General features: G+C 33.3%; 6 protein-coding genes across 17 annotated transcripts; 3 read left to right on the top strand and 3 right to left on the bottom strand.

Moving 5' to 3' along the window:
• Window positions 1–52: 52 nt before the first annotated feature.
• On the bottom strand, window positions 53–10,178 carry LOC122575444 (regulator of G-protein signaling loco). Of its 5 annotated transcripts, XM_043744373.1 has the most exons (15): window positions 8,304–10,167; window positions 7,588–8,196; window positions 6,566–7,204; window positions 4,198–4,308; window positions 3,895–4,119; window positions 3,553–3,791; window positions 3,276–3,468; window positions 2,818–3,027; window positions 2,134–2,410; window positions 1,898–2,046; window positions 1,727–1,810; window positions 1,482–1,626; window positions 1,271–1,362; window positions 833–1,088; window positions 53–766 (listed from the first exon to the last, which is right to left on the bottom strand). In XM_043744373.1, exons 1-15 carry the CDS (start codon window positions 8,943–8,945, stop codon window positions 540–542), a joined length of 4,098 nt encoding a protein of 1,365 aa, XP_043600308.1. In that variant the 5' UTR covers window positions 8,946–10,167; the 3' UTR covers window positions 53–539. The 5 variants fall into 5 exon arrangements, with proteins under 5 accessions (XP_043600308.1, XP_043600306.1, XP_043600307.1 ...); XM_043744371.1 differs by having other exon boundaries at window positions 53–1,088; window positions 8,304–10,162; XM_043744372.1 differs by having other exon boundaries at window positions 53–1,088; window positions 3,553–3,773; window positions 8,304–9,953.
• Window positions 10,179–10,272: 94 nt separating this feature from the next.
• LOC122575449 (uncharacterized protein MAL8P1.12-like) lies at window positions 10,273–13,408 on the top strand. 3 transcript variants are annotated; one of them, XM_043744392.1, is made up of 6 exons: window positions 10,274–10,602; window positions 10,691–11,290; window positions 11,354–12,672; window positions 12,760–12,873; window positions 12,953–13,103; window positions 13,192–13,408. In XM_043744392.1, the coding sequence occupies exons 2-6, from the start codon at window positions 10,717–10,719 to the stop codon at window positions 13,323–13,325; spliced, it is 2,292 nt and encodes a 763-aa protein (XP_043600327.1). In that variant the 5' UTR covers window positions 10,274–10,602; window positions 10,691–10,716; the 3' UTR covers window positions 13,326–13,408. The 3 variants fall into 3 exon arrangements, with proteins under 3 accessions (XP_043600326.1, XP_043600325.1, XP_043600327.1); XM_043744391.1 differs by having other exon boundaries at window positions 10,273–10,593; window positions 10,691–12,672; XM_043744390.1 differs by having other exon boundaries at window positions 10,273–10,602; window positions 10,691–12,672.
• Window positions 13,409–13,722: 314 nt separating this feature from the next.
• LOC122575500 (60S ribosomal protein L26) lies at window positions 13,723–15,033 on the bottom strand. Its single transcript, XM_043744525.1, has 4 exons — window positions 14,905–15,033; window positions 14,452–14,632; window positions 14,174–14,314; window positions 13,723–13,910 (listed from the first exon to the last, which is right to left on the bottom strand). Exons 2-4 carry the CDS (start codon window positions 14,617–14,619, stop codon window positions 13,773–13,775), a joined length of 447 nt encoding a protein of 148 aa, XP_043600460.1. The 5' UTR covers window positions 14,620–14,632; window positions 14,905–15,033; the 3' UTR covers window positions 13,723–13,772.
• An 854-nt stretch (window positions 15,034–15,887) lies between these two features.
• On the top strand, window positions 15,888–21,472 carry LOC122575486. 4 transcript variants are annotated; one of them, XM_043744494.1, is made up of 6 exons: window positions 15,888–16,039; window positions 16,396–16,487; window positions 17,437–17,754; window positions 17,874–17,897; window positions 19,177–19,463; window positions 19,611–21,472. In XM_043744494.1, the coding sequence occupies exons 3-6, from the start codon at window positions 17,672–17,674 to the stop codon at window positions 20,204–20,206; spliced, it is 990 nt and encodes a 329-aa protein (XP_043600429.1). In that variant the 5' UTR covers window positions 15,888–16,039; window positions 16,396–16,487; window positions 17,437–17,671; the 3' UTR covers window positions 20,207–21,472. The 4 variants fall into 4 exon arrangements, with proteins under 4 accessions (XP_043600429.1, XP_043600428.1, XP_043600430.1 ...); XM_043744493.1 differs by lacking the exon at window positions 16,396–16,487 and having other exon boundaries at window positions 15,889–16,039; XM_043744495.1 differs by lacking the exons at window positions 16,396–16,487; window positions 17,874–17,897 and having other exon boundaries at window positions 15,889–16,039.
• A 428-nt stretch (window positions 21,473–21,900) lies between these two features.
• LOC122575495 (pupal cuticle protein C1B-like) lies at window positions 21,901–26,071 on the top strand. 3 transcript variants are annotated; one of them, XM_043744517.1, is made up of 4 exons: window positions 21,901–22,072; window positions 23,063–23,411; window positions 24,015–24,378; window positions 25,315–25,644. In XM_043744517.1, exons 2-4 carry the CDS (start codon window positions 23,403–23,405, stop codon window positions 25,470–25,472), a joined length of 531 nt encoding a protein of 176 aa, XP_043600452.1. In that variant the 5' UTR covers window positions 21,901–22,072; window positions 23,063–23,402; the 3' UTR covers window positions 25,473–25,644. The 3 variants fall into 3 exon arrangements, 2 of the variants coding, with proteins under 2 accessions (XP_043600452.1, XP_043600451.1); XR_006319444.1 differs by lacking the exon at window positions 21,901–22,072 and adding an exon at window positions 25,930–26,071 and having other exon boundaries at window positions 22,206–23,411; window positions 25,315–25,606; XM_043744516.1 differs by lacking the exon at window positions 21,901–22,072 and having other exon boundaries at window positions 22,206–23,411.
• Window positions 26,072–26,310: 239 nt separating this feature from the next.
• LOC122575507 (pupal cuticle protein C1B-like) lies at window positions 26,311–27,583 on the bottom strand. Its single transcript, XM_043744538.1, has 3 exons — window positions 27,508–27,583; window positions 27,038–27,439; window positions 26,311–26,695 (listed from the first exon to the last, which is right to left on the bottom strand). Exons 2-3 carry the CDS (start codon window positions 27,047–27,049, stop codon window positions 26,318–26,320), a joined length of 390 nt encoding a protein of 129 aa, XP_043600473.1. The 5' UTR covers window positions 27,050–27,439; window positions 27,508–27,583; the 3' UTR covers window positions 26,311–26,317.
• Between the last annotated feature and the right edge of the window lie 347 nt (window positions 27,584–27,930).

The following is a 27,930-nucleotide window of genomic DNA, read 5'->3' as shown; positions in this document are numbered from 1 at the left end:
CGCTATTTGTATCGGAATAAATATCGAATTAACACAAAAACAAAAGAAACGCTTCTATAAAACAAAGTTTATATAATTTATTTAATGTGCATAAAATCTCAAACATTTTTTCCATCGTTTACGTATAACAATATTCATTCGCTATAAATTACAATAATAAAATATATGTCCTGTATAACCAGGAGAGTAACAGCTGTACTGTAAAAACATCATAAATAAGTTTAGACTACAATTTTTTTTATGATTAAAAATACGTTGTAAATCGTTATCGTTAGAATAAAGGCATCTTTGAGGATCGGGCACCTTACCACCGATCGAGGCGAAGTGGTACGATACAAGATCGTAATCGTAATGGTAATAAGTTCTGAATAATACTACAAATACAAACTTTTTCGCCTTATTACCATTTTGCTTCAAATATGTAGCAATGCATATGATACATATAAAATTGATTAGAAAGCACTTTCGCTCGTTTTGTTGTATATTTTATGTATTCTAGATACAAAAATATGTGAATATCGTTTCCCTAATGCAATACGTTATAAAATATTTTTTCGAGTAAATTCGGTTGGACTTAAAGAAACGGCACAATTTGACTTTGGTAAAGGTTTCGAAGACATGATATACCCACTTTTTGTTGCGCATGTTACAAGATTTTTTGGCTTCGGCGGAAGGGGTGGAGGTTTCGATGATTTCATTACACTTAACGAGTTGACTTGAGTATCGAAAGAATCCAAAGCAGTACTTCGGGAGCAAGATCCATTCTCTACAACGGTCCGATCTCCGTCCGTCAAAGTTGTATCTAATATGAACGAACTATCTGATGACTTACTCTGCAATTCCTTTCCAGTAGCCAATACATGGAATCGTTTATCAAGATCTCCATTCTTTGCTGAAGCCAACGTCGTCGTTGCGGTTGATGTTGTTGTTATAGGTGTTGCTGTTGTTGTCGTATTTTGATCATGTCCGCCACAGTTTTGCCGTTCGTGAATCGAACTGTAAAACTTGGCATTTGCTTCGCAATTGGTAGATATTATCCTAGGTCTTCGAACTTTGTTGCGATCCGTCGGCTTACCATTTTCCTTGTTCTGATCAGTAATTTCATAGCTTTAAGGGTCGAAACGCAACGCATAATAAAAATTTCAAAAATGGAATGTATTTAAAAACGTTACTACGATAACTGACAATATGCTTTATGAAAATGTTTGGTACCATTAAAAAAATACGCATTATTATACCCCAGAGCATATAAGTTTCGTTTTTTGTTTACCTTTAAAAAGTCTGGCAATTCAAAATTGATCTCTGTGCCTCTCTGATCTTCTAATCTAGATCTTTGTGCCCGTTTTAAACCTTCGTATAAATCTATAAATATAAATATAAATATTATCCTATACTTGGATAAAGAATTGCAAATATTTCTAATTCTATTATTCCAATACTATATTTCTAATACTATTCACGCACTATGATATATAATTTACCTTCACCGTCGAATTTTCCCGGTAATTGCAGTTTTACCCCGTTCCGCCATTTTGCTATTAAAGGAGGATGAGATTTGGCAGTTTCTTCGGAGACATAGTCGTTCGCATTGCTTTTTTCGTTCATATTACATTTAGGCTTCCCTCCCTTTAACATTAAAATATATGGATATATAAAAATCGCTCTTCAAAAGCAACATGTACACTGAATGTAAGTAGACATATAAAATAACAGGCATGTACCATACCTTCTTTTTTCCATGCATTGTAGAATCTCGAAGAAAAAATTTACTCGGCAAGATAGAGGAACCCTCAGAACGTTGATCGTCGGACTATATCCCAGAAAATAAAATAACCCATAAATACAAAGGCAATTAATTTTTTCAGATAATTATTTAGATAAATAAAACATTTCTTACCTTGCATGAACCATCATTATAATGATATTTACTCGCGCCTTTGCCCACCAAAAGCTCTTCAAATACTCTATTTGTGATTTCGTCTAGAGTGGATTGAGAATTTGATCCATCATGAGTGTACTTAACTGTGTTCAATTCTTTCTGTGGATCTACAAAAATGTTTCCCCTCAAATTATTTCAACAGTTAATGTTTTACCAATTTCTTACAGCTTATTATATCCCAACATTTTTATTACCTTGATCCTTTATGTTGGTCAAAATTAGCCTTGCAGGAGCATCAATAGCCTGTACATCCGTACAAACACGGTGGTTCTCACTCCATACAGTAATAGTTTCTAAATTAAAACCATACTTATTTAGAAGTGGCCTTAGTACATCTTTAAGAGTTCTGCCTTTATGTGCAATCACAGTTATCACTCGACGGGAAGGTAGATCGACTTTCAATATTTTCGTTGGTACAACTTCCACTTCTTGACCAGCCAGTACCGATGATGGATATTTTGTATCTATAGTCTGAAAACACAAGAAATTTTTTGTCATTTTCAGATATTAATACTGTATAGGTAATAACAAGTACAACAAATAATCGTTTCGATTGGATTGTTTATACTAGATTATAAATTATTCGTGTACGGCATACATAAAGTACGTATATTTTACATCAAGTTTAATGCAAATGTGCCCAACTACAAAAGCTACACCAGAAATGCATGCATAACAATTCTCATAAAACAAAAATCTCCTACAATCGTTATACCATTCAACCTTATCATTTCATTCAATCAGACTATGTGCAAGAAAGAAGCACGTCCTATACATAGCATGTATAACATTAACAAATTATTTTATAGTTTTATTATTTATTAGTTTTGAGCGATAATCTTAAAAGATGCATTAAATAAATACAAGAGATCACAAACCTCATCTGTGGCAAGGATTAGAACGTCATAGTTAGAATATCGAAGAGCTCTTTTATCAAGGAGGCGTGTAACCACATCTTTAATACTCTCCATTTGGCTAGTTGGCACAACCGTAGTCGATCCATCGGGTAATATTACCCGACATAACCCGGTACATTTGGCACGAACTTCTTTCGTTTCATTCGACTGTCCTTCGTAGGACGATAAAGACTACAAGTTATACATACAACAACTTTGTAGATTCGAAATTAAATGTGTGCTTAATAACACTAACATTAGCTTTCAACAAACATCTGCGTATAGTTGCAATACCAAAATATCTACTACACACTTGCATTACAAGTAAAACTAACACATACAATGGTTATACTTGCCTTCGATATAATTGCTTTACCAAACAAAATAGTTTCTAAGTTTATTTTTAATCACAACGTAAGAGAAAAAGAAAGAATACTTACATGTTTGTGGAATGATTGTCTTAATGCCAAATCCCATGATGCTAATGAAGACCTGCTGCTAGATATAGAAATACTGTCGTCGTTGTTATTACCTTCTGCTTCTCTTTTCATAGTTGTAAAGCTCTTATATATGGTCTCATTTCTATTAGGGCCTTTATTATATTCAGATTCCCCACGATCTTTTGATTTAGATCTAAAAAGACATTACTATGACGAATATACACTGATAACACTTGTTTTCAATTAATATTTATTAAATACTATTTATTATCAGTACCTGTTTTTTCTATTCCATGGAAGAATAGATTTTCTACATCGATCTTCTGCATCTGAGTGACTCTTCTTTAGCTTTACACTAGGAGAACTGGTAAGATTTAAATCACAATCTTCTACTCCAGTTATGGAATTTCCTGTTTCTACACAACGACGATATAAATCAGATCTTAAAAATCTTGGATAACTATCAAACTTCATTAGATTAAAAACCTGTTTTTGAGCCTGAAAATAAAATACAAACTAACGATTTCTATTAATACAGAACAACTAATATAATGTTAACAATGGTAATAAACACAATTGCAGAATTGAACAGAAGAGTAAAAAAACATGTCATGAACACCTGTAAGAAAAGGTCAGCAGGTGCTTCACTAAGAAGTTCTTGCGTTATTTGGCCAGTTGCATGGCTATCAACGTTTACAGGTTCAGCTGCTGTAGTGGACAAATGACGTTGGTAAATTTGATTTGCCAACTTACGTCTTGTAGTAACATCTTTAGTATCTTTGTATCTCTCACAAGCAGCCCAAAAGTAGATATTTTCATGGCTAAATTCTTTTTTTAGAAATTCCTAAATTATGAAAAGAAAAAGGTATTAGAAAAATATGCAATGTGTATTTATTTAGTGAAAATAAAATTTCATTCTTACCGCAAATGTTTGTAAACCTTTTGGATCTTCTAGTAATTTTTCGAAACCATTGGCCCATGCATGTATGTTTTTACAATCGGTATTCTTATCGCATAATTGTGTACTACCGTGCTGTGTGAAAGAAGCATTAAAAAAAATTATATTTTATTGATAACGTCGTTAAATGGGATTAAACGAGTCATAGGGGAAACGACCAAGCGCGTGCGCCTTCAGCCTTATACGAACGTTACGAATATTACGATTATTATATACAAGTACTGCAAACATAACAAATATTACAAATATTAGTTAAGAATAAATCAAGGAACAAAAAGAACGGTATGCAATAGATATAATCACTAACTTTATACGGTCTTTAATAATTGTTATTATGTAACATTTAATTTACTTGTCAATAGAACTTCATGGTCTTTTATACATTAACTCGAATTCGTGTAATAGTCCATCTAATCCATTGTACTACAGCTATAATTAAGCAACTGTATATAAGTCGTTTTAAGAACTTTAAATATTTATAATTATGAATTCAAAAGTAAAAAAGAGAGAGAATAATGATATCTTATGTTTGTATACTTCTATGTAACAAAATATACTAAACAAGGAAAGCTAACATAAAAACGAAAAATACTTATAATTGTACGTAATAATAAATAATTCTTAATACATCTATTTCCTCCCTGTTTCGTAACATTCCCGACAACAAAAATATACAACCATAAATATCTGAGTCACTTATTTAATATATATCAATCGTTGATAAGATTTGAACAAGTACATCATAATCACAAATGATTAAAATAGAATTAAGGAAAATATAATTGTAAAAATATTGAAAAGGGCGCGAAATCATAATTAATTTCAATTATTAGAACGATAACAATACGTATCGGTGTAACAGTATAACGTATCGACGTAACATATCGATTTGACGTTGTCGACTATTGATCATAGATCAAATCATTAAAATTTCATTTTCTGTTCTGATTTATAAAATAACAATAGCGAGAATGCTCTTCGATTTCACTTTGTCACTTCTTTAATGTAAACAACTGATTAACTTTGAAAAAATAAAGAACGTCGAACTAGAATCCATTAGATGATCTCCTAGTAATTCCATAAAATATTGACCGTGTCGTACATACCGATTTCACCACGGTATCCATGTCGTGATCGAAGATCGTATTCCTTCGTGTACACACGTAACGATCCCATTTATCGAGGGAAAAATAAAAATACTTATATAAACATAATACAGTCAAGGAAATAATTTTCTTTGGTATTAACTATCAAAACAAGATTGCGGTATGCTCGTAATAATAAGGGCTCCGCCCAACTGCAGCGATGCACCCGTTGACAATTATGATTCCACACACGGTGTCTGTTCAACCCAATGGTCAGCCGAACACGACGTACACCGACAGAACCGACACGATCGACCGATCGATTTCTTACAATCGAACCGATAATTTACACGAACGATTATTCAATTAATTTTTCTAAATAATTAATTCAACCATGATTCTATACTAATCAACATTGTAACTGTTGCCCGACAGCGTCACGTTCATTTTGTGTGTAACATGTCACTCTCATGTGCACTACCGCTACGGGTATATTCGCTCGTACTTCATTTCCTTCTCTTTCTCTTTCCCTCTCCTTTCCAAGTTCCAAGCTCAGTCGGTCGGTCGGTTTATCCGTCGGTACCTTCATTTATTCATACTAAATATATCTTCTTTGCTATTTCTATCTACTTATTCGATTTCTTTCGTAAAATTATTTTCGTTATTTCATCCAAAAATTGTAAAACTATCGAACCGAAATATGATACTCTAATTCCCACCATTCCCTCTTTTTCTCTTCTTCTTTCGCTCGCTCACTCGCTCACACATACTCTCATACTCGTGTATTATCTCGCTCACTTATTCATAGAACTCGCTCATTTACTCGTGCTTCCCCTCTGTTCTCATATTTCTTTTTCCCTATTTGCAATTTTAGGCATTATTCTTTCATTTAATGCAAATATTTAAATTTTTTTCCTCCTTTTTCATTATACTTGTATTCCATTTATTGCAATAATCTCAAATTGTAAATTTATAACTCATTTAAGAACCAATTAATCTTCCGTGTATAACGTGAGACGTTTATGCCCCCAATGAGAACAATATCGGACCCGGTATTTGAGATGAATATTGAACATTTTGAAACTTATTGGATATTGTAATAGAAATGTTATAATAAGTATCCATTAACTTTCTTAGATTTTTTGAAAACCCCAAACAGGCCCCAAACACGATCTGATCCTGAATCTCCCACATTATAGACCGCGTTAGCAAAAGTAAGTATTAGAAATAATAAATATAAATCTTACCAGACAGATATTCTGCGTACAGGTCCCAACGTTTCTAATTTCTTGCAAGCTTCCCCAAGGACGTGAATTATCCGATTTATCTGAATAAGTTTGGCACAGTGGTCGAACGTAATCCATGCTTGTATTAAGGTCTTCAAAACTATGCACTAAAGATTTGGAAATACCAGAAAAAACTTTCGGGCTAAACTTGTCTGGTACGTCGATTTCTTTTGATTCTGCTAGTCTCGTAAGTCCCAACAATTGCGATTGCGACTTAATTGCGGCATCACCGGGCGTCTCAACAGGATCTTTTAAACCGTGCAGCATTGCGGTGGTGCAAACGGACACAAGAGAGCCAACGGACGAACTAAGCAACCCCTGCTTAACTGTTGAAGCAGATGGCAATGGACAGGTGGGCAAGTCCCCCCTCTTCGTTCCCTTTTGTATGTCGGAATTCATGTCGGAATTTTCTATCACTTCCGAACACGTACTTATGCCATTGCAAAAATCATTAAACATCACACTTTCACGAGGCAATTCCAGACTATCTTTGCACAATTTATTTGTTTCGTTCCAACATGTTTTCGATACAGCTCGTACCGTTAGTCTCAAATCTACAGCTTCGTTACCGTATGATCTTGACGAATATTCACACGCATCCTAAACACATATCATGTTAATTAGAAGCAGATCTTTATTTATTAAGTAAAATGGAAACTGTACAATTTAGAATAGTTATGAAAATAGTTTAAACTCTATCATATATTTTAAGTATTTTTTTTATAACCACAATGGATTGAATAATACCCATATTACAATCATTAAAATTTCTTTAGAACTCAGATAGATAGAATGACAAAATGTAACAGGTGTATCCATGAAAAACTTTATATTTTAAATAACAAAAAAAGGACTACATACATTTCAATATATATTTACTGGCTAAGTAACAAATATTATAGAATAGTATTATTACAATGTAAATCCTACAATCCATTTAATATTAACTGAGTTAAGTGCTATGAGCATTTTAATCAACATACCCTATATTCCAAAGTTGGACATCTTCTTCGGGGAATATTTTGTACAATATTTTTATCTGATCGACTTGTACAATCATCCTTATAGCCAATTCCAGAATCACTATTACTCGAATGAGCTGTTGATGTACTTATATTGCTTGGTTGCGGAGAAGCAGTTTCTTGATGTCTCCTCATTTCATTATATGGATTTGTGTCAGTAGCTGTTGAATCTGATATGTACAAAGTTTGTATAGCACCAATCAGACCATTGCAACTGTCTGGAAATTCCTGACATACATTTAATTCAGAAGTTTTGGTGCATGTAAAACCAAATATATTGCACACGCTAGAATGTACTATATGATCAATTAATTTATAGTATATTGTAAAAACATGGCAGGAATTGGAAACAATATTTTCTTTATCTTTAACAGATTTAGTTAATATCCCAAAATATTGTTTATCTTGTTCAGAAAAGGAATTACAAAATATTATCCTATAGGATGGATATTCTGCTATAACACGATTTTCTGAATTGGTGAGTTTTATATTTGCTACATGTATTGTTAACAATACTGTGGTTGGATTTCTTTTCTCAGCTTTCAACCGTTTGATGCATTTTCTTAATACCTAGAAAAATAAATATGAATTAGTGAAATCATATTAGATCAAATTCAAGAATAACCTAGTGTTTACACGGAATTAAGAGATAGTAATGATAGAGTTATCAAAATTACCTGCATCATACAAGACGGATGCAATTGATTTGGAATGTCTATAGTTCCGAGGTAACCAACAACTGTTCTATGCACTATTTTCTCAGAATCTCTTTTATGAGATGCTGGCGGTGGTGGTGGTGGAAGAGGACTAGACATATCCCAGTGATAATGTAAATTACAGTAAGTTCCATGGCTTTGCAATTCAGGTGGTGTTTTTCCTGCTACATCAAACATAGCACCACTTTGTAAATCTCGTACAACTTTGGCAACTCTACATTGTAATTGTAGCGCTCCCATATTACTTGCACGAGGTTTATGAATATATTTGGGCTTGCAGCGTACTGCTGTTACTCCTTCTTCATCAGAGGAATCAGAATAATAATTTTCAGCTATTTGCAACTTTAAAATACCCTTTGAACGACCAATTAATTGCACAACATCGTCATGGGGCAGTTTACTAACATTGTGGCCATTAACAGATACTAAATAATCGCCGGCTCGTAATCCAGCGATATCCGCTGGACTTCCTGGAACGATGCAGCTCAATATGCAAGGTTGTTGTCCCGAGATCGTAAAGCCAAATCCCTTCATTCCACGCAATACCTCGACTGCCCTTACACCGTAATTCACTCGCTTTTTCTTTTTTCTGTTTTGGTGCATTCTTAGATTTTCTTTTCATCAATTCATACAAGTTTCAATTTATCTTTCTAATTTGTCAATCAAAGACTATCGTTCACCTAACACTTTCACGATCCAAAAAAACTCCCGAATCATCTTTCCCTAAATTCCATCAGTTTCTTTCAATTCTTTCAAAGAATAAGTGAAAATATGAAAGTTGAATGATTTTTTTATTCTATCACTCGATTGACTCTAACTAATCATCTATAGAGGATCTATAATCAATTTCTATTTTAAATCGGTTTTCGACCGTTTACGCTTGCGGTTCGTGACGGCGTTCTTTCTGCGCTTTTGCACCTCTTTCTCTCACACTCTATTACTTACTGCATCACTAAACTTTAAAACAGAATTTTTCAAAATTTTTTTACTTGTGTATATAGCATCCTATCTTTGTTATTACCATTGAAATATGTACTAGTATTTATCTCATACATCTAAATACACGAACAACTATAAAATGTTTTGGCAATCTCATTATTCTTTTTCTTTTACTTCTATCCTTTCACTCCCTCCACTTTTCTTTCATTTACATCATTGTTTGTACCTATATTCATCGATCCATACACTTCCGGTATACAAATGCACATTCTACTAGAAATTTCATAACGAAACACTTTCTTTCTTCGTATGGAATCCTATTTTCGTACAACAAAAATTCTATTGATGTTAAAACCCTGTATGCCTCCCAAGTAATTTTATAGCGTTTTCTTTCCACTTTTATATGCCGGTAATAAAAATAAAAAACTGTTATGCAAAGTGAAATGAACTTTCTTTATTATTCATTTTTTTCTTTAAATTCAATTCTATTTCGTCATGTGTGATCCATTCAATTTACATACTCATTCATGTATACGTGAATGTATGTAATAGTAAAAAATTAACCGAGTACACGCGTACTAAACAAATTTTCAAATTCGATTTTTTCGAAAATGAGGCTTCAGAGGCTCGAAAAATTGTATTCTACATTCTCAACTTAATTTCGCATGTAGAATAACCTCTTATCGATTATTTACTTCTGTCTAGCCATGAATTAAGAAAATGTAGGTGTACTTCGCAAATTTTTGAACTTGATTCGAAAAAAAATTTCTAACGCAATTTTACTTTTTATATTCGTTTTATTTTGAGCCATAGAATCTCTTTGGTCCCATTTGCAGCATAAATTACGGAGTCACCTTGTATTTTTGAAAAACGTATATAAAATAAATTGTGATTGATATCAGTTAAAAAATTTATTTCGCTAAATTTTAGATGTTTTATGAAAGCTCATATTAATTTTAATAATTATATTGTAAATTTGTCTACCTTTTTATTTAATTTTGTGATTGACTGATGTATAAATATGGTTTTGATCACTTTTATCACAACAATTGAAAATGTATTTTACGTATAGTTTTTGGAAGGCTAGAAAAGTGTTTTTAATCAAATATTATATGTAAAGGAATTGTATGAATTTATTAAAAAAAATGTTAACGTGATATGGAGTTTTAAATTGCATGCATACATATGTATGTATGTTACATGTGCATAAAGTTTCCTAACCTCTAAACCCTAATTCATTTCATTGGGTTGTACTTGCGTGCCAGCTTTATTTGTGAAGTGATACGTTTTTTAGGCTACATTGTTGTAAACTGTAATTCAAGTAACCATTTTTCTATATCTATTAATTTGAGATATCGATTATTTTTAAATGTAATTAATATTCTATAAAAAATATTCTATTGTTACAGATATTAGGTTAGTGAAAAGCTACATAATGGAATCTGATGAAATTACATGGAATATAGTACCAAATACAGTTGCAAACAGAATGATAGATTCCTCTTTGTTACACAAACTGGTACCATGTAGAAGATTACGTCGCAAAAATAAAGCTATGAATGCTGCAATTAAACAGTATCAAAGCATAAAGACATATAGCCAATATATTAAAATGAAGACTTCAGTTCTTCGAAATGTGGCAGATGACAGTGAAACAGATTGCAATGACACTTTCACTGAAGATGATTATAGTATTCTATACAAATCTGATGTATCTTTATCAAATTATATAAAAGAGACGTTAGAAAAGAATAGAAGATATTCTTATGAAGTAGAATCTGAGACTGATGAAGATGATATTATATCTAATGTAAAATCTAAAAAAACAATCATAAGATCTGAAAGTACGTCTCCTATAAATTTAGGATGGCGAAAGGTTGTTAAGAGAAAATCTCAAAAAGCTCTTTCTTTGAAGAAAAGGATAGATGAAAATAAATTTACATGTGATAATGATGATACTAAAGAAGCTTTTTCTGTAATCACTGATAATGTTCAAAGTAATATACAAGGTAAGACAAACACACCTCATAAATATTTTATAGATTGTATTAAAGAGAATGTTTTAAATTTAGAAAATCAAGTGTCAGTGAAAGATGAAACAAATACTGCTACTGTTGAAGATATATGTGACACAGCTTCAGATTCAACTGAAATAACATGCAATGCAACTACAGTACAAAAGGTAACAAATAATAATGATAAGTTAGAACAATCAGATCCTACAGTGAATAATATCAGTGAAGAATTCCAATCAGATAAGAATTATTGTTATAAAATGCTTGGAAGTCCTAATATAAGAGCACAGAAAAGGTTGTCATTTTCATTATATAATGTTAATGAAGTTTGGGATACTAATTGTGAAAATATGTCTGCAGATCGAAATTGTCCTAATCAGGTAGAAAAAGACCTAAATATTACAGAAACATTTATGAACATGCCCCCAGTTATTGGTAACACGTACCAACTAAAAGACTCAGGTATCGATGAAGATACAGAGGAAGAAATTTTAGAACATGGAAAAAAGCATTATAAGAAATTTAAAAATAGCACTCAAAAAGAAGAAGAAAAAGATACATCAAATACTTCTTCCATAGTAAACTCTAAAAATAATTTAATAGACAATGATGATAACTTGAAATCTAATACTTCTAAAGATACAATATTACTTGCAAATGAAAATATAGATACAAATCAGGTGAAATGCAAACAAAAGATACAAACAGATAAATTGCAACCCAAAGTTACTCATACAGAAGTTGTTAATAAAAAGTATAAAATAATGTGCGATATATCTGTGCTTAATGAAAATATTGAATCAGAAGAATTAAGCATAAATGATTCTTATGATGAAAAACCTGAGGTAAAGGAAATGAAGCTGATAATGAAAGACAGTACTTCTCCAATAAGTGAAAAACGATATCAACAATTAAGGAGATTAAATTTAGTAGACAGTGACTCTAGTACCAGTGAGAATGATGATAGAAATTACAATGTTGAAAATATGAGAGACAAGCTATTCAAACGTTCCTCAGAATTTTCTGATGTATTAGATAATGAAAATGATAACGTACATCTTAACCATGAAATTTCAATCCAGCTTCATACAAAATTACAAAGAAATGAAGACTTTTCAGAACAGACTAACTATTGCTTGGATGATGAAGATAATATTTTGAGACAATGTTCAAACATTGATGAAGATTCATCTCCAGATACTAAACAATTATCATTTGCTAGTAATAAATCTGTTCAACATAAATCAGATTTAAACTGTGCAATAAGTCGTAATTTTGACGAAGAAAAACATACGAAAGCATCAAGTGAAAAGGACTTAAAAATTGAAGATATGATGCAGTGTGAGAAAAAGGAATCAACATGTAGACCATACAATGTATATATAAAAATTTTGTTTTTTCTATTTTCTCTTATATTACCTCTATATTTTGTTAATCTTTTCTTATCCTTTGCCCTCTTAAAGTTACAGGAATTTATAGAGAAGGAAAATTTGTTGGTTGAAACAACAAAGCCTTCATTTACACTCAAAGATGTAGAAGAAGATGAAGAAATCTATATTATAGACATTCCATCTAAGGTATGATATATGTCATGATATAATTGTCCAATCCAATATGTAGTATATTATTGAAAAAATTATATTTTGTTGTATCTAGCTACTTGAAAATCAGTTACTGCAAAGTAAAATAGCTTTCACAGAAAACACATTGAAACTTGGAAAACAAAAGTACAGAGTTGAATATAAAAATATAGATAATGTGTCTTGCTTTCTTGGTACTAGAAAACGAAAAAAACCTTACAAAATAGGTATGTAATGAGTAAATTGATAAATACTTAAATTAATATTATTAAAAAAATATGCTTCTTTTATTAATTTATTCTCTTCTCATTTCAGTAAACATTAAACCAATATCGAGAATCGTAGTACGAGAAAAAGTTACAAAAAACTCGCATGCAAAATTCTCAGATCAGTGTTCTAATCACAATATTGATTCTTCTGATGAAATCAAAGATGAGATGATGTTATGAAAGAGACACTCCCAAACAGAGCAAAATCTATCACTCAAAAAAAGGTCTTTAAATATTGACGAATAAAATATTTTATTAGGAAATTATGAGTTTCTGTTATTTTTAGATTAATTAAGGAATTTATATGTTGAAGTAATATTTTAGAAAGAACAGAATTTATGTTGCGATATGCAGTTTATAGAATGTATAAATATCGGACAATAGCAATACATGATTGTTTTCTTACGTATAAATGTAACAAGCATTTTATAAATATGTGCACTTTTATTTTTTACCAAACATTTGCTTTTATACTTGTATTTTATGCTATAAATATAAATAAGGTATTTAAATTCTAAAACACCTTTTAATGTATGACTAAGAGAATTAAATGAGTAAAAGGAATATTACACACAGATTCTAATATTAATGTTTTTATTTAACTTTATAAATGAAATTGACTTAAATTTATGAAGTTTCCATGGCTGCAGTTGAGTCTTCGGTATATTTTCCTTTATCCTTGCCTAATGCTGCAAGCCTACCTTTACTCCTCCTGTCAATAATCTTCTTACGATCCTTGTCCATCTTTAATTTTACAATCACTGTCTGTAAATCACAGAAAATTTAAATTAGAAAACAGTAAATATTTTTTAACCAGAAAAAGAAGGTGGTTTTATAATATCAGTGCCAACTTTTCTGCAGTAAAAAAGCTAAACAAGTCAAATTCATAGACATAAAGGAGAACCCTTGTATATCAACGAAACCAACAAGCTTTGTGCTTTGATCTATGTGAATGGTTTAGTTCATCATTTATCAAAATTTAATAATACATATATACCAAAACAATACAAAAAAATAGCTGTACCTACCTTGGATGGGTCGATACCAACATATACATTAGCAGTGTTAGCTTTTTCACGTTGAATTCTTTCTATGTAAATAACAAACTTTTTCCTGTACACTTGAACAACTTTTCCAACTTGTTGGCCTTTATAATGCCCACGAACAACCTTTAAACAATAAATAAACAAAAATGTTTAATGAATGAGGTTCTATAAAATAATTACTTACTTATTCTTAATATGTTTTATCACATTTAATATAAACACTTTTCAATCTTCAAACGATTTATAAAATATTATTCTACCTGAACTTCATCATCTTTACGAATTGGCATAGAACGAACGTTATATTTTTGCCGAAGTTCTTTGGAAAGAGGAGCTGACATAAGTCTCCTCCGAATGTGAGAAGGTGCCGTGAAATGCCTCTTTCGGTTTTTTCGGCGTGAAGAAGAAACAAGTTTATTGAATTTCATTGTTGTTGGTTACCTGTGCATGCAAAATATAACTCTGTATTAATTATAATAAAGTACAATTATGATAGCTCGTAGTAAAATCATGTGGTATGTTAAATGTAAATAACAAACAGTTATAGGTTAGTTACTGTCACTATTTCAACTAAAATTATTATTCGTTTTCAAAACATAAAGATATTCATATTTATATATTAGAGAAAGAGTAACATGATTTTAATATAAAATTTCTGCCGAGATTATTTTTTTAAGTACGATTGAAATCGATTCTTATTTCAATGAACTTACCGACAACAGCCCAACTCAGTAGCCCCAACCGGAAGAACGCTTGTTCGGCACGAAAGAAATACAAATTTATCTGTATAATCTAGTGAAAATCTATCTCACTCCCAGTTCACACATAGTAACATTGTTGTAAACTCGTCTTAAAGTTTTAACATGTTTATGGTTCCGTGAATTTAACTGTACAGCAGCGTAGCTGAGGTAACGAACAATAGTTATTTAACAAATTAATAAATTTCATCTATTAATAGATTAAATGTCAAAATTATTTATCAGTAACAATTATGATCAGTCTCAAATTTCGTATCTATCTTTCATAGATATCTTTCGCTACCATGGAAAAGAATATAATTTATGCCAAGGCATAAATCGCTCTCTCTCTGATATTGTAAACTCCAATCAAAATAATGTCTATTAGCGTTAGTTAATGAGAATTTGTCCTATTGGATAACAAATTCATCGTAGATTGTCGTATAAATCCGAGCAGATAAATGAGCCACTCTACGATGCAAAAAGAAAGAATCATCAGAATCGTTGAATCGTTAGGACTGTCATGTCGAGCTCAGTGTCTAAGTAAATTTCATTAAAAATCAAATCCTGTTAAAGCAGTCAATCTTTTAGAAATATTCAGTTTTAAATATAAAATATGCAAGTTAATCTTTGTTGTTATGTATTTCTTCATTTAAACATCAAATTAGTTTTGGAATTTTTTGAAGTTGTAACGCGAGCAGAGTGCTTCAGCACTCCACGGGTTTCAATCACCCTAAATTCCCCAAATCTTGAAATGACCACGCAACAATATATATATATATGTAATAAATTAAATTTGAATATGTAATAAAAAGAAACAATGCGATTTCCCGTTAGTGTTTTCAATAACAACGTCAATATTGTTTCTCTTCATTTTTCCTAGTTCCTTTTGTTAGCCTAGTTAATTTTCATTTGTCCACGAATAGGAGTTTTCCATTAGATAAAGTAGCTGGTACTTCGGCATAACGAAGCTTAATACATTATACGAGTTTCTGCCGTAGCAAATGGTGGTTAGCTGTTCGTCAGTCACGATATTCCGAAGCTCTGCAAAAATATTGCCGTTATGGGGTTATTAAATGTACAAAAACATTCAAAATATCATAAAAATCGAGTAAGTAATCGATCAATATACATATTGCTGTTTTGTTGAGTGAAGCGTGTCTGTTTATACTCGTACTTCAATTTTGAAAGTGATATACTCTAATGAATAAGCACGAGGAACGTAATATAGTAGAGACTATAAAAATAATTATCTTTTTTATATTTATCAAATTAAGTAAATTTTTGTCGTTATGAATTTTATTCTTTCTCTTTTTTTATTTCTTGGTATTGTTTCGATTACTTTTTTGTGTTTACATTTTTTGCCATTGCTTTCGAAATACCCTGATTATCTGTCTTAGCAGATAATACAAAACAAAATGATTTGCCTTTTTGTAAAGAAATACTTTAATGTCGATATCCTTATAGACGTTGTAATTTATAACAAAAATATACTCTTGAGGGGAACGGGGGAGCAAGAAAGAAAGAAAGAGACAGAGACAGAGAAAGAATACAAAAACGTATGTATGTAGAATATACTACTAGTTAATCGCAAAAATAAATACAAGTCCAACAAAAGCAAAGATAAAAGAGTATATAAATAGGAAACCATTAGTGAATTGATATTTTTTACAAATATATCTTTGGAATAATCAAAGTTATGTTTAGACGGGTCGAATATTATAAATAATGAGTCATTTCATCTCCCTCCTCATTTCTAGAGAATCTGAAAGTATAAAATTGCGTAAAATGGACATACATAAGATGAAGAAATGTATAAAATATACAAAGTATATATAGTGCTTTTTATAATATTTAATACATAAAACAATTTTTTACTAAGATGCTATTTTTTTAATCATGTTCTTAAAAATATGAATTTGCAACAAAATGAGCGGTCTAATCATGAAATATAATGTGTTTTTTCTTCTTTCAATGCATTTAAGTAGACCATATCTAGAATGGAAAAATGCTTAACCCCTTAGCCTATAACGTCGAGGGAGACTCGTTGTAAGGGATACTAAAGAATTTGTGCCATAAACGGAACTCACGAGTCTGACGCGTGATAAAGAATTTGTGCCATAAACGGAACCCACGTGTCTGACTCGTGGTAATTTACAAATTGCTAGTGACTTATTATCCACTTTGAAATAATAAATTGTTTTTGTTAACTGATCAATTGATCATCATTACGCCCTAGACGTCTTAAAAACACTATTTGTCCTTAAACGTTGTTCATTATTTCACAATTCCTTTTGTAGCCCCTAAATATACTTGTCATAAGAAGTATACATTTTGCGCCAGTTCGGGCACACGGCTGAATAGATGAATGGCACGGCGCGCGACCGAACTTCTTGTCTGCTATGGCTCGCGCGATCGGCAAATAGCGTGTAGGCTAAGGGGTTAATAAAATCAAATTTAATCATGCATAATCAAACACGCCCATCCATCATTTTATTCATGTTCTAGGTCAGTAAAACAACGTGCAGGTCAATCCTTTAGGAGAATTTGTTTTTTTATGTAAAATTGTTAAAAGATTACGACTTTGAACTTTTGGATATCTTTTGAATCCAATGTTTCAAGTTGTGATCTATTAAAAGAAAAAAAAGAGAAAAAAAAGATATAGGCAAGCTTAAACGGAACCAAATCTTATTTTTTATTGGATTCAATTCGAAAGAAAGGGAAAGTTTGACGAATTATAAAAATGGGCTCCACGAAACAAGAAGATAGATTACTCAACGTTGGAATATCTTTGCCACAGTGGATCAAAGGCCAAACCAAGAATAGGTTCGTTTCTTTTCAAATCCTCTGTAGAATTGAAGTGCTGTAAGGTTGTTAAACTACGACTTGTACTGAGTTGCAGGCTTGTGATGCCTTAACATAGCATTGTTCTTTGCTGAATATAGAAGAAATTTAAACCAATTGCAATGGTAAGAGGCAATTTTTTAGATTGCTGGCAGGGCATCTCTGTGAATCCATAAATACTGAATACGAGTAGATTTAGCATTAACCCTCTTAATATGACCGTCAAATATATTTGTTATGCAAAAATTGTGTTGCCAAGCCGGCGGTTGGTTTTTATCTACTTTCACGTAAAACTAAGTCTATGATTTATGATAATGGATGTGTATTTTGATGAATCTAATATTTGAGGAACAATGTAGCTATTCTTATAAGAATGCATGTATATATTTGACTGTTATCATGTGTCTGTCAGAATGTTCTTTCATCAGAAAACACATTCATTATAATCATAGCCTAGTGTATAAAATAGAAAAACAATTGATTAAAAACAAATTTAGATGTTGCAAATATGCTTAACTCTCAAATGATGTTACAAACAAGAAATTGTTACATTGTAAAAAAAACCGGTGCATGCCATAAACAAATTTTTTACTCGGAATAATTATTATTATTTTTTAATTAAAATCGTTTAAATTATTCTGTGTTGTATTTTCAAAGTTAAGTTACTTTTACTAATCGTAATTGACAGAAATGATCCGGTCAGGTGAACTAATTTTTCCTTTTACTAAGTTTTATGGAAGAGTTGATCTCAAAATTAATCACTGAATATATTATAATCATTCACATAGAACAAGAGATTCGCATTGTTTAAGTCTTGGATGTTCAATTCATACATTTAATAAACGATAAGAAATATTTATACATGAAATTTGGCTAACGCGTGATACTACACGAATAAGCAGTTAATCGCATGGGCATTGTGCCCGCTATTCTTAGACTCAAGACACTCTTCGCAAGAGTAGTGCGACCTCGTATAGTTTACTGTGTGCGGTACATAACGGTTGTTATACTCTTTTCTTATTCTCTCTGGTAGATCTATGTCGATTTACATTAAAACATCGGATTAAATAACGATTGTTTGTTCACGCATGTTATGAGTAGTATCGAATTCAACAAAATACTTATGTCAGGCATTGAATTATTCGTTGAATTAGTTGACGAGTTAGCATTCCAAGAAACGCATCGCTATAGGACTTAGAAATTTATAGACGAACTGTTGGTAGTAAAGAGAACAATATATCAATGGTAAGAAGATATCTAAAGCTGAAAGAATCTTCTAACAAAAGACCATCAGTCGAAGAGCCTTTATTTATCGAGTAGCATACCCTTGTTTGCTTCATTAACCTTACTTTCTTCCTTTGCAACGTGTAATTACCAACTTCTCGTCCTTTCTCTTTTATGCAGTTGTGATTTCAACGACACCACGTTTAGTCCACCATCTCACGACGACAACTTCTTTTACATACGATATCCGAAGACACAAAATCGATCATTGGTTTCGCAAGAATATCGGCCGATTGACGAAGTTTTTGGCGAACAAAATATTACTTCATCAACGAATAATGTGAAAGTACAGGATACGCAACAACAACAGTTTATTGAGAAGAAGAAAAAAAATAAGGAAATTGATTTCAGCAAGCATCCCTTACCTTGTCAACCGTTTATACCATCAACTTCAACAGCGAACAAAGGTAATTTACAATTGACTGTTGCATGCACTCTTTGTGCAGCTAGTAATTATACGAATTGTCTTTTCATTATTACGACTGAAACAACGAATAACAAGTAAAATTTCTTTCTTACTCTTTGTGATTCAATGTTTTTAATTTTGCTCCTAGAAAACGGAATTAAATCAAGTCCGAAGGTATTACTGACCGATAATACGAAGATTACAAAATCACAGGGAGTAGATGATGGATTTCACGGCGAGCCAGCACTTTGTGGAAAGTCAATTGTTCTTGTAGCTAATCAGATGATGTCTAACAAATTTCACGAGACTATTTCGGCCGAGCAGGCCGCCAGTCAACCCAGAAGAGGAAGCAAATCTTTACCAGTCACTCCAGTCGCTTCGCCATCAGGCAGTCCAAGCGGTTCGCCTAAGGCTCGTCGTCGTGTTTCTTCGAATCGATACTTTGCAGGAGCATCCCTTCTTGATCGCGAGAAATATCAGGGAGGTTGGATCTTGGCAAGCATCTTCGGACAATCTAGGGAATTCGTTACTGGCAAGATCGAAGAAGAAGAGGACGAAGCAAACATCGAAGCCGCAACTGCTCCACTTAGATCGCTTGCTCGGAAGAAATCCATTTCGTCGCAAAATCTTACATATGTAGGAAGCGATGAGAAATCAGAAAAATCAGCTGCCTACCCAAATGCATTTCGAGCAAAATCATCGCAATTAAGAGAAATGAATTTCTGGTCCCCAACATCAATGTAAACCAATGTAGTAAATTGTTATTGGTTTACATCTTAAGCTTAGTTGATTAATAGTGATTAATTCGGAAAGAAGGATTTTTTAGAAGAAAAGCACGATAGGAATATATATATATATATTATCGTCACTTTCTGAGTTTTTTAAAGTCAACGAATGAACGCATTGATAAAACGAAAAATACACGAAGAAGAGGAACAACTTTTTGCTCTTTACTTTTCATGTATTCTTAACAATGTGCTTATTATAGTTAGTACAATTAATATTTAATAACGTATTTGTGCCTATTCTTTCTTTTTTCTATTTTTTCGGCTTTTAATTAATGTTGTTAAACAAAAATGTTCTTTCTTTAATAGTCTTTCTTTAATAGTGGAATCCTATCATAATGATGATGACATAGATCAGGAATACAAAATGAAATACTCATGTATTGAAAACTATGGTTTTCTTATAAAGCCTCGAGGAGCGGGGGGAGGTACTTATATTCCGTAAAAACGAAACATAAAAATTATTTTTAAATGACCCATCACTTGACAAACTTAACTAATTACTCAAGATGTTTCATCTTTAATTTTTAGAGAAGAAAAAAAAGTGAAGTAGGGGAAAATGTTATGTCATATGTATACGTTTATATATTATTTTTTATACTTATAGAATGCAAGTAATCTTGGAAAAAATAAAATTACTTGAACGTTGACCATTGTTCGAAAAGCCTATGTTTTAAAAAAAAATAGATAAAATGAAACATGTACAAATATATACAAATTACAGTGCGCGAAGTCTGTGGATGTTTTGAAAATAATGACTATCGTGTAGTACCGAGTAAATAGTTCATTGATAGTAATATAATATTTTTCGATCGCGATAACATAATTGTTAACAAACATACTGAAACACTGAAATGGAGATGCTTTTATTACGCATTCGAGAACATGAGGTCTATTCGAATATGAAAATTATAGTATCAATTAACTTGTTAGGATAATGTAAAAAATGGTGGAATTATTAATTAATGATCTCGGCATATTATTCCCGACATTCCTACAGCTTGAGATGGAGAATTGTTAGGTAACTCTATCCATATGTACGATCTATGTAATCGATATGACAAGCGGTGACATTATTGGTGTTAATGATATATTACGGGAATCACCTCGTATGCTGTTGCAGTACAATCAGCCAACAAATTGTTAGTATGTGTTATTAACAAGAATATGTTCTACTGTATTTTACAGAGAAATAATAAATAAATAAAACCTATTGTATCGATAATGTTTTCACTTCTTCGACGCGACCGAATCTGTTAAAACCAGTTTATTAAAATACTTTCTCTAATTAAATATGTTTTTATGTAGATATTATTATCCTTATATTTCACGGTATAAGATATGATTTATAACTATTTGTCGAAGTTACAAAACAATACAACAATTTCGTTATTCCTTTTATTAGAAATTGTGATTATCATGTTGAACGCGGGAGATACATATAAATCATTAATGGCTAAAGATTTAGATTAGAAAACGAACAAGTCATTTTGCTACGTCATCTTACCAAATTATAATACACTCCTTCGCCTCCGGCGTGCTTATGAAATCTCGAAGTTCTTGGCCGTGCTTGTTCTGTTACAATTTGCCAATGTCAATTGCGTAACAACTGCAACCGGCAGTGGTCGTCTGATCGCGTTCCCTCTCACTTTGTACTTGTTTATTCTTTCCGTTGCGTCGCCTTCTACCCCTTCTACTCTCCACGCCCTCGTTTCCCATTTTTGTTATTTTTGATCTTGCGAAGCTACTTACATTCACGTTTTCGCTGAATTTTTTCCAAATTACTTGGAATCAAATATAACTTTATTAACGGATTCAAGACAAGGTAACTTAATTGAAATAGACAAAATACTTTACATCTTTATACATGCAGTAGGGTATGTTAGAACGAAATAATTGATTCTTGAGTTTTATTCATTGTAGCATCAGTTCTTTCTAGTATACATTGAAATGCGCACAGGTGTTACAAAAAGTATTGACACATTATTTCCCAATAAAGTGCCTTTGGTCGGGTTCTTCGTTTTATTTTCACAGTATAAAATTTTTGTAATCATACAAAAGTACATATGTACTACTAAATAATACGAAATTAAAATTTGTAAAGGGAAACAAGTAACTTTAATTTCCTACTCTATTTCGCAACAAAAAAAAATCTTCGACAAAATTAACATTTAAGGGCGTGAAAGTAGACGATTCGTCCTTTGAAACGAGCCCAAGTAGAGTATTGTACGATTCTTATTGACAAAGTTACAGTGGTTCAAATATCGAGTTTGAAAGTTTTCGATCAAAATTTAAAGATCTTTTCATTTTTTGGCGTAGTGTATACGTATATATTCGAGGATCGTAGCAGGGTTGACTTGAACGTCTTTGAAATTTGGAAAGAACGACGAATGAATAGCATTAAAGTCAGTTTGAATTTTCTAACAGTGATATTGTATATACGATCCTGAATGCAACCTAACCCTAATCAATAGATTGAGACACGAACCGCTAATCATCAGCCATAAAGATTACAACAATCTTTTCAATAGTTCGCTATTATCCATGTATATTTTACACGATATTTGTCAAACCTACGATTCTTTATACGATGGCTAAACTGTAATTCTATAGTATACCTGGATACCAAGACATATCGGTTGCAATTTGAGATACATTCACATTGAGTAATTGCGCAGGGTATCTGTCTGTTTTTTACTTTTCAATCGGTGTATATTTACATATCGGTGTTTTGTTATAACACACATTTAACGCGTTCTCTAACGCGTTTAATTAATATTTTTCATTCCACCTTCCCCATTTCTTTGTCTTACAGGTGGTTTGGTTATCGATTTGGTTTCGTGCTAGTCGAATAGCAAAAATCTTCTTCAGAAAGATCACAGTGCAATCTGCTACTTGAGTTTTACGATATCAAATTTTCTCTAGCCATATGTATGTGTTGCAATGCCGGTTCGTTGCAAACCTTCTATGCAATACGCTGGTCTTTGGTCGACGGACACTTGATACCAAGTTTTTGGTGAAAAAATGTTTCAAGTTAACTATCTGGACAGGATTACAAGAGGTTACGTATAAATAGGCTGACAAATCCACTAGATGCATTCAATTCGTTTGTTGTTTCCAATCGGTGAAGAAAGCAGCTCCTACCTATCATCATCATGTTTAGAGTAAGTAAAAGATTCATATACGCCGACACACGCGATGGTCCGCGAATTAATTGCCACAATTTTCGATCTGGTTCTGATAATTTAGTAAAAAATTTGTCCAACAGAATTTACTGATACAATGAGCTTTTCACAAAAGTGCGCTTCGCAAATTCGTTTAAAATAAAGTTTAAGTAGTATCATATATTTTTTATAATCTTAAACTACAAGAAGTTTTCTTTGTAAGAAACGGAACTGTCGAGACAAACGATATCTGGATATCTTTCAATCTCTTACCATATCAAGCGACGCCTCTAATGTTACGAAGAGTCTGAAAAAGCCCGCCGTTTAACTTCGAAACCGAATGAAAAAACAATGTTGGCATGACGGTGCACTGAAATGATTCATCGTTTTCTTTCCCTGTAGTTTTCGTATAAGATACTTAACTTCATTGTACCATTTCGATTCTGGAATCTTCTTACGTCCAAACAAAGTTTTAAGCAAAGCGACAAATCGGAGAACAAAGTCGCCGAGTAAGAAGGAAAAGCGCAATGAAAATGAAACAGAGAGTGACGCAGCGAAAAAGAAGAGAAAAAGAGAAAGGGAAAATTAACCTTTGTTTTTCAGTTCTTGGTGATTTGTGGTTGCTTGCTGGCGGTTGGACAAGCTGGCGTGATCGGCGGTGGTTTGCTCGCAACCGCGCCCGCAGCGGTCGCGGTGCAGCCAGCGGCAGCAGCGGCTCTTCCTCTGTCCACTGCAGCAGCCCTTCCCCTGCCCACAGCCGCGCTCGCCGTACCAACTATCGCAACATCGACCTCTAACGTGATACGGGGTATCGGTAACTTAGGTGCCATATCGGCCTACGCGAAGAGCGTAGATACGCCGTTCAGTAGCGTCAGGAAAGCGGACGTGCGCGTTAACAATCCTGGAATCGTGACGGCGACCGCTGTGCCCGCGCCGGTAGTTGCGGTCGCAAATACCGCTCTTGCAGGTACCTGATTAATGGGTGCCAATTTACAATTAAATTGTAACTCTCTAACATCCACAACTTAGTTGAACTTAGCCTATACGTTAGATCGCTACATATATTACATATATCGATAGTGCGTCACTGTACAGCGACGCTACCTTATACGTATCACACGCGTGCACCTTTACACGACCTTTTCTAACCGCAACGTACTTAACGATTAGAATATAGTCGAATATCAGACGGCGGTCGACTCGACGATGTCGCGAGGAAATCGGGCGCTTGGCATTCGCTTGCCGGCACGCTTCCTTTATGCCTTAGAATCGATATTTTATTAGTCCGCTTTTCTCGTGTTCATTTTCCTTTTTATCGTTTCAGTTGTTGCCATAATTCCTTACATGTTTCATACCTTTCATATCTTCTTTTTATTGTTTTCTTCTTTCTTCCTTAGTTTCCACTTCCTTTTTTGTCTTTCGTTTTGTCTTATTACTTATACATATATCGACTTGAGTAACAAGTTCATTCGTCTCTTACGAAGAACGTAGACGTACGTGCACCTGAATTTTTTACGAAAGATAGTATATTTACAAATCATTGCTTGATCGGATACGTAGATTTTGTAGGAATATAGCAACGTGTCTATGCACTCTTGTAAGAAACAAGCGAATGAACTTTATTTTATTACTCAACCTGATACGTACTATTAATATACTAAGCGTACCATGCTTCGTCGTACGATATAGTGAAGTAATATCGTCTCGCGTGTATTTCGTGCGGTCAATTATTTAACGAATAGGCGTATAAGTAGAAGCTCAAGTTGAAAACGAACAGTGGCGTGTCATTGTTCGCTAACGAGGCGAACACTAGTATGCCGATCGCTTGAACGATTCTTTAACTTTTGACTCTGATTCGATTGTAGAATTTGATTATTACGATTGTTTCGTGCGATGATTTCAGCTCCAGTGGCTACAGCAGCTGTTGCCGCTCCTGCGCTTCTCGCACCTGGACTGACCACTGCAATCGGAGCTGCACCCGCTCTCACCGCTGGTTTAACTCCTCTGGGGCTTAACGGGCTTGGAGCTTTGCAGGGATTAGGAGCCGTCAAGGTTCTTTAAGGTCCACACGCTGGAACCACTACGAAGCGGCGGAGGACTCGACTAAAACCACGACCGATTATGAAACACGTTCAGACATTCGTGTCGATGGCGAATCGTTTTTACTACCTAAACGATCAACTTTGTCACAGAATGTAATAATCGAATATTCAATAAATCAATCGTAACTCTATACGAAGCTCGGAGACCAAATTCGTACTCTTGTTCGCTCGTTCTCATCGTTTCAATCGAGCTCATAACAGGAACGTTTCACGTTGAGTTTTATGATTTCTGAAATCGTTTTAGTCAAGACTATCGAGTATTTTACGATGAAGATGATATCAAAATGATATGATTATAATTAAATTAACTTCTATTTCCTAGAAGTACATAGTGCGCTCATATGTATACATATTGTAGAAATTCTGAGATGCACTGCGCTCTGTCTCACTCGTTCTTTTTCAATATTCATTTTCAGGCCTAACGTATTCGCGAATCCAAGTCAGATAATAGCGATTACTTCGTGGGAATAGACCTATGCCAAGTGGTAATCATATATCTGAACATTGTTGTATGATTGCAATGGATTCTTCGATTTACGTACTATGTGTATTCTCGTTCAATAGAAGATATAGCGAACATCTAGCAAGATATAACAGAATTAACGCTAGCCGAGAATACCTAACAAATATGAAATTAACGGCGGAGGGGGAAGGAAAATATAAGGCGCAACTTGTTACGTTTCAATACATATTGTATTTAATAAATAGAAAGTAAAAGAAATTTTTAGTACAAACATAGTGCGATGAAAGTTATTCCAAATGATTGTCAGAGCAACGGTCCAAGAAACTCAGAAGGAGAAACGATTACCAGGAGTAAGAGACACCGATGGGGCTGCTGTAGGCCATGTGCGAAACAGCCACCGCTGGAGAATAAGCGACGCCAAGGAGTGGGCTCACGGGTGCTGCCAAGGGTGCTGCCAAAGGTGCGTGGGCTGCGGCGTATGCCACTGGAGCAGTGTGAGCATAGATGGCCGGGTTGGTTACGCGAATGTCGGATCTGCTAGTGCTCGAGAATGGGGTGGAAATTGTCTTCGATTGGGTCGCAATTTGTGCGAGATTTCCCGAGCTGCGAAGAATATTGTCCGATGTCGACGTTAAAGCCGCAGGGGTCAGAGTATATTGTCCAGCTGGTGCCAAGATACCGGCGTTGCTCATGGCAAGAATGCAAGCGAGTACTATGATCTGAAAAAGAAAGGAACAAAATTAGCTCAACGATAAGCTATCATCTTCCTTTGTTTCAAGTATATTACACGTGTATTTCAAAAATTTCTGCGACTCCCAAATAATTCAATCCTGTGTTAGAACAAGATCGGAACAAAGAGGCAGACAAAAGAGAACCTCAAAACCTGAGAATGCAAAATTACAAAAATAATTAATGAATAGTTTTGTTTGTAAACTTGCAAATAATTTCCACTCGTTTGAGTTGAGTCACATTTGGAATACACGTGAGATATATTTCAAGTATAGCGCAGAGTCGTATGATACAATTTCGATGTACGTAACAAATTATTCTGCATCGCTTACCTTCGAGAACATTGTGAGTCTGAAAGAGAACCTTGGTCGATTCGCTAACAATGTACGAAAGCAAGTGCGTGCTGATCCTTTGGTAGCCGAAATCTTATATAGTCCGGTTCGGTTAGGTGAATGAGATACGCGAAATCAGGTGGGGTACAAGGGCGTGTTTCGAACGAGCACCGAAAAAGACTTTCGCCATAGGAACATGCGTAATCGTTTGTATACTTTTCTCTGCCACGCCCGAATCTCCTTTTTCTCTTTTTCACTCTTTCAATAATATATCGTTAACTTATCCCCCTCCGACCTTGGACTAAAAATCCAAAACCTTCGACTGGTTGCCGTCAGAGAAAAAAATGACCGCGATCCATTTATTCTATCATTTTATCCTCTTGCCAAACCTCTGCTTGAAATCTGAAATACCGATATAAATGATAGCGTATCATTCGAACAGTCATTGTTCTCACTTTCGAAAAATGTACCTATCGTTTACCTCAGAAAAAATCCTTTCTATTTTTTTACATAAAACGACATGATTACAAAATACGCTTCGTCTCTGTACGTCTCAGACAAAGTATATTTTTATAGAAGATATATTTATAGAAAATAATTTCGATGAAAATTCTGTTTATTTGATAAGGGGCAATTGCAACGCTGTTTACAAATCAAATTAAATATTTTATACAGCTTCTACTTCCCAAATCACATATATTATAATTTTCAACCTGTTACATTTTATACATAAATTTCTATGAAATTGTTAAACTTGTAAGTTATTTGGAATAGCGAAAATTCATAGCGAAATTGGAGTAGTAGTTGAGTAGTAGTTTGTGTTTTGGCTGATAGGCTCCATATCGGGGAAGTCGCGATTTTGTATTATCGTTACTAGTGAGTAAAATTAATCT

The sequence above is a fragment of the Bombus pyrosoma genome, linkage group LG15 (assembly GCF_014825855.1).
Source record: "Bombus pyrosoma isolate SC7728 linkage group LG15, ASM1482585v1, whole genome shotgun sequence".
Lineage (NCBI taxonomy): Eukaryota > Metazoa > Arthropoda > Insecta > Hymenoptera > Apidae > Bombus > Bombus pyrosoma.
The sequence above is the reverse complement of the archived record's forward strand: the minus strand, read 5'-3'. Positions and strand labels throughout refer to the sequence as shown.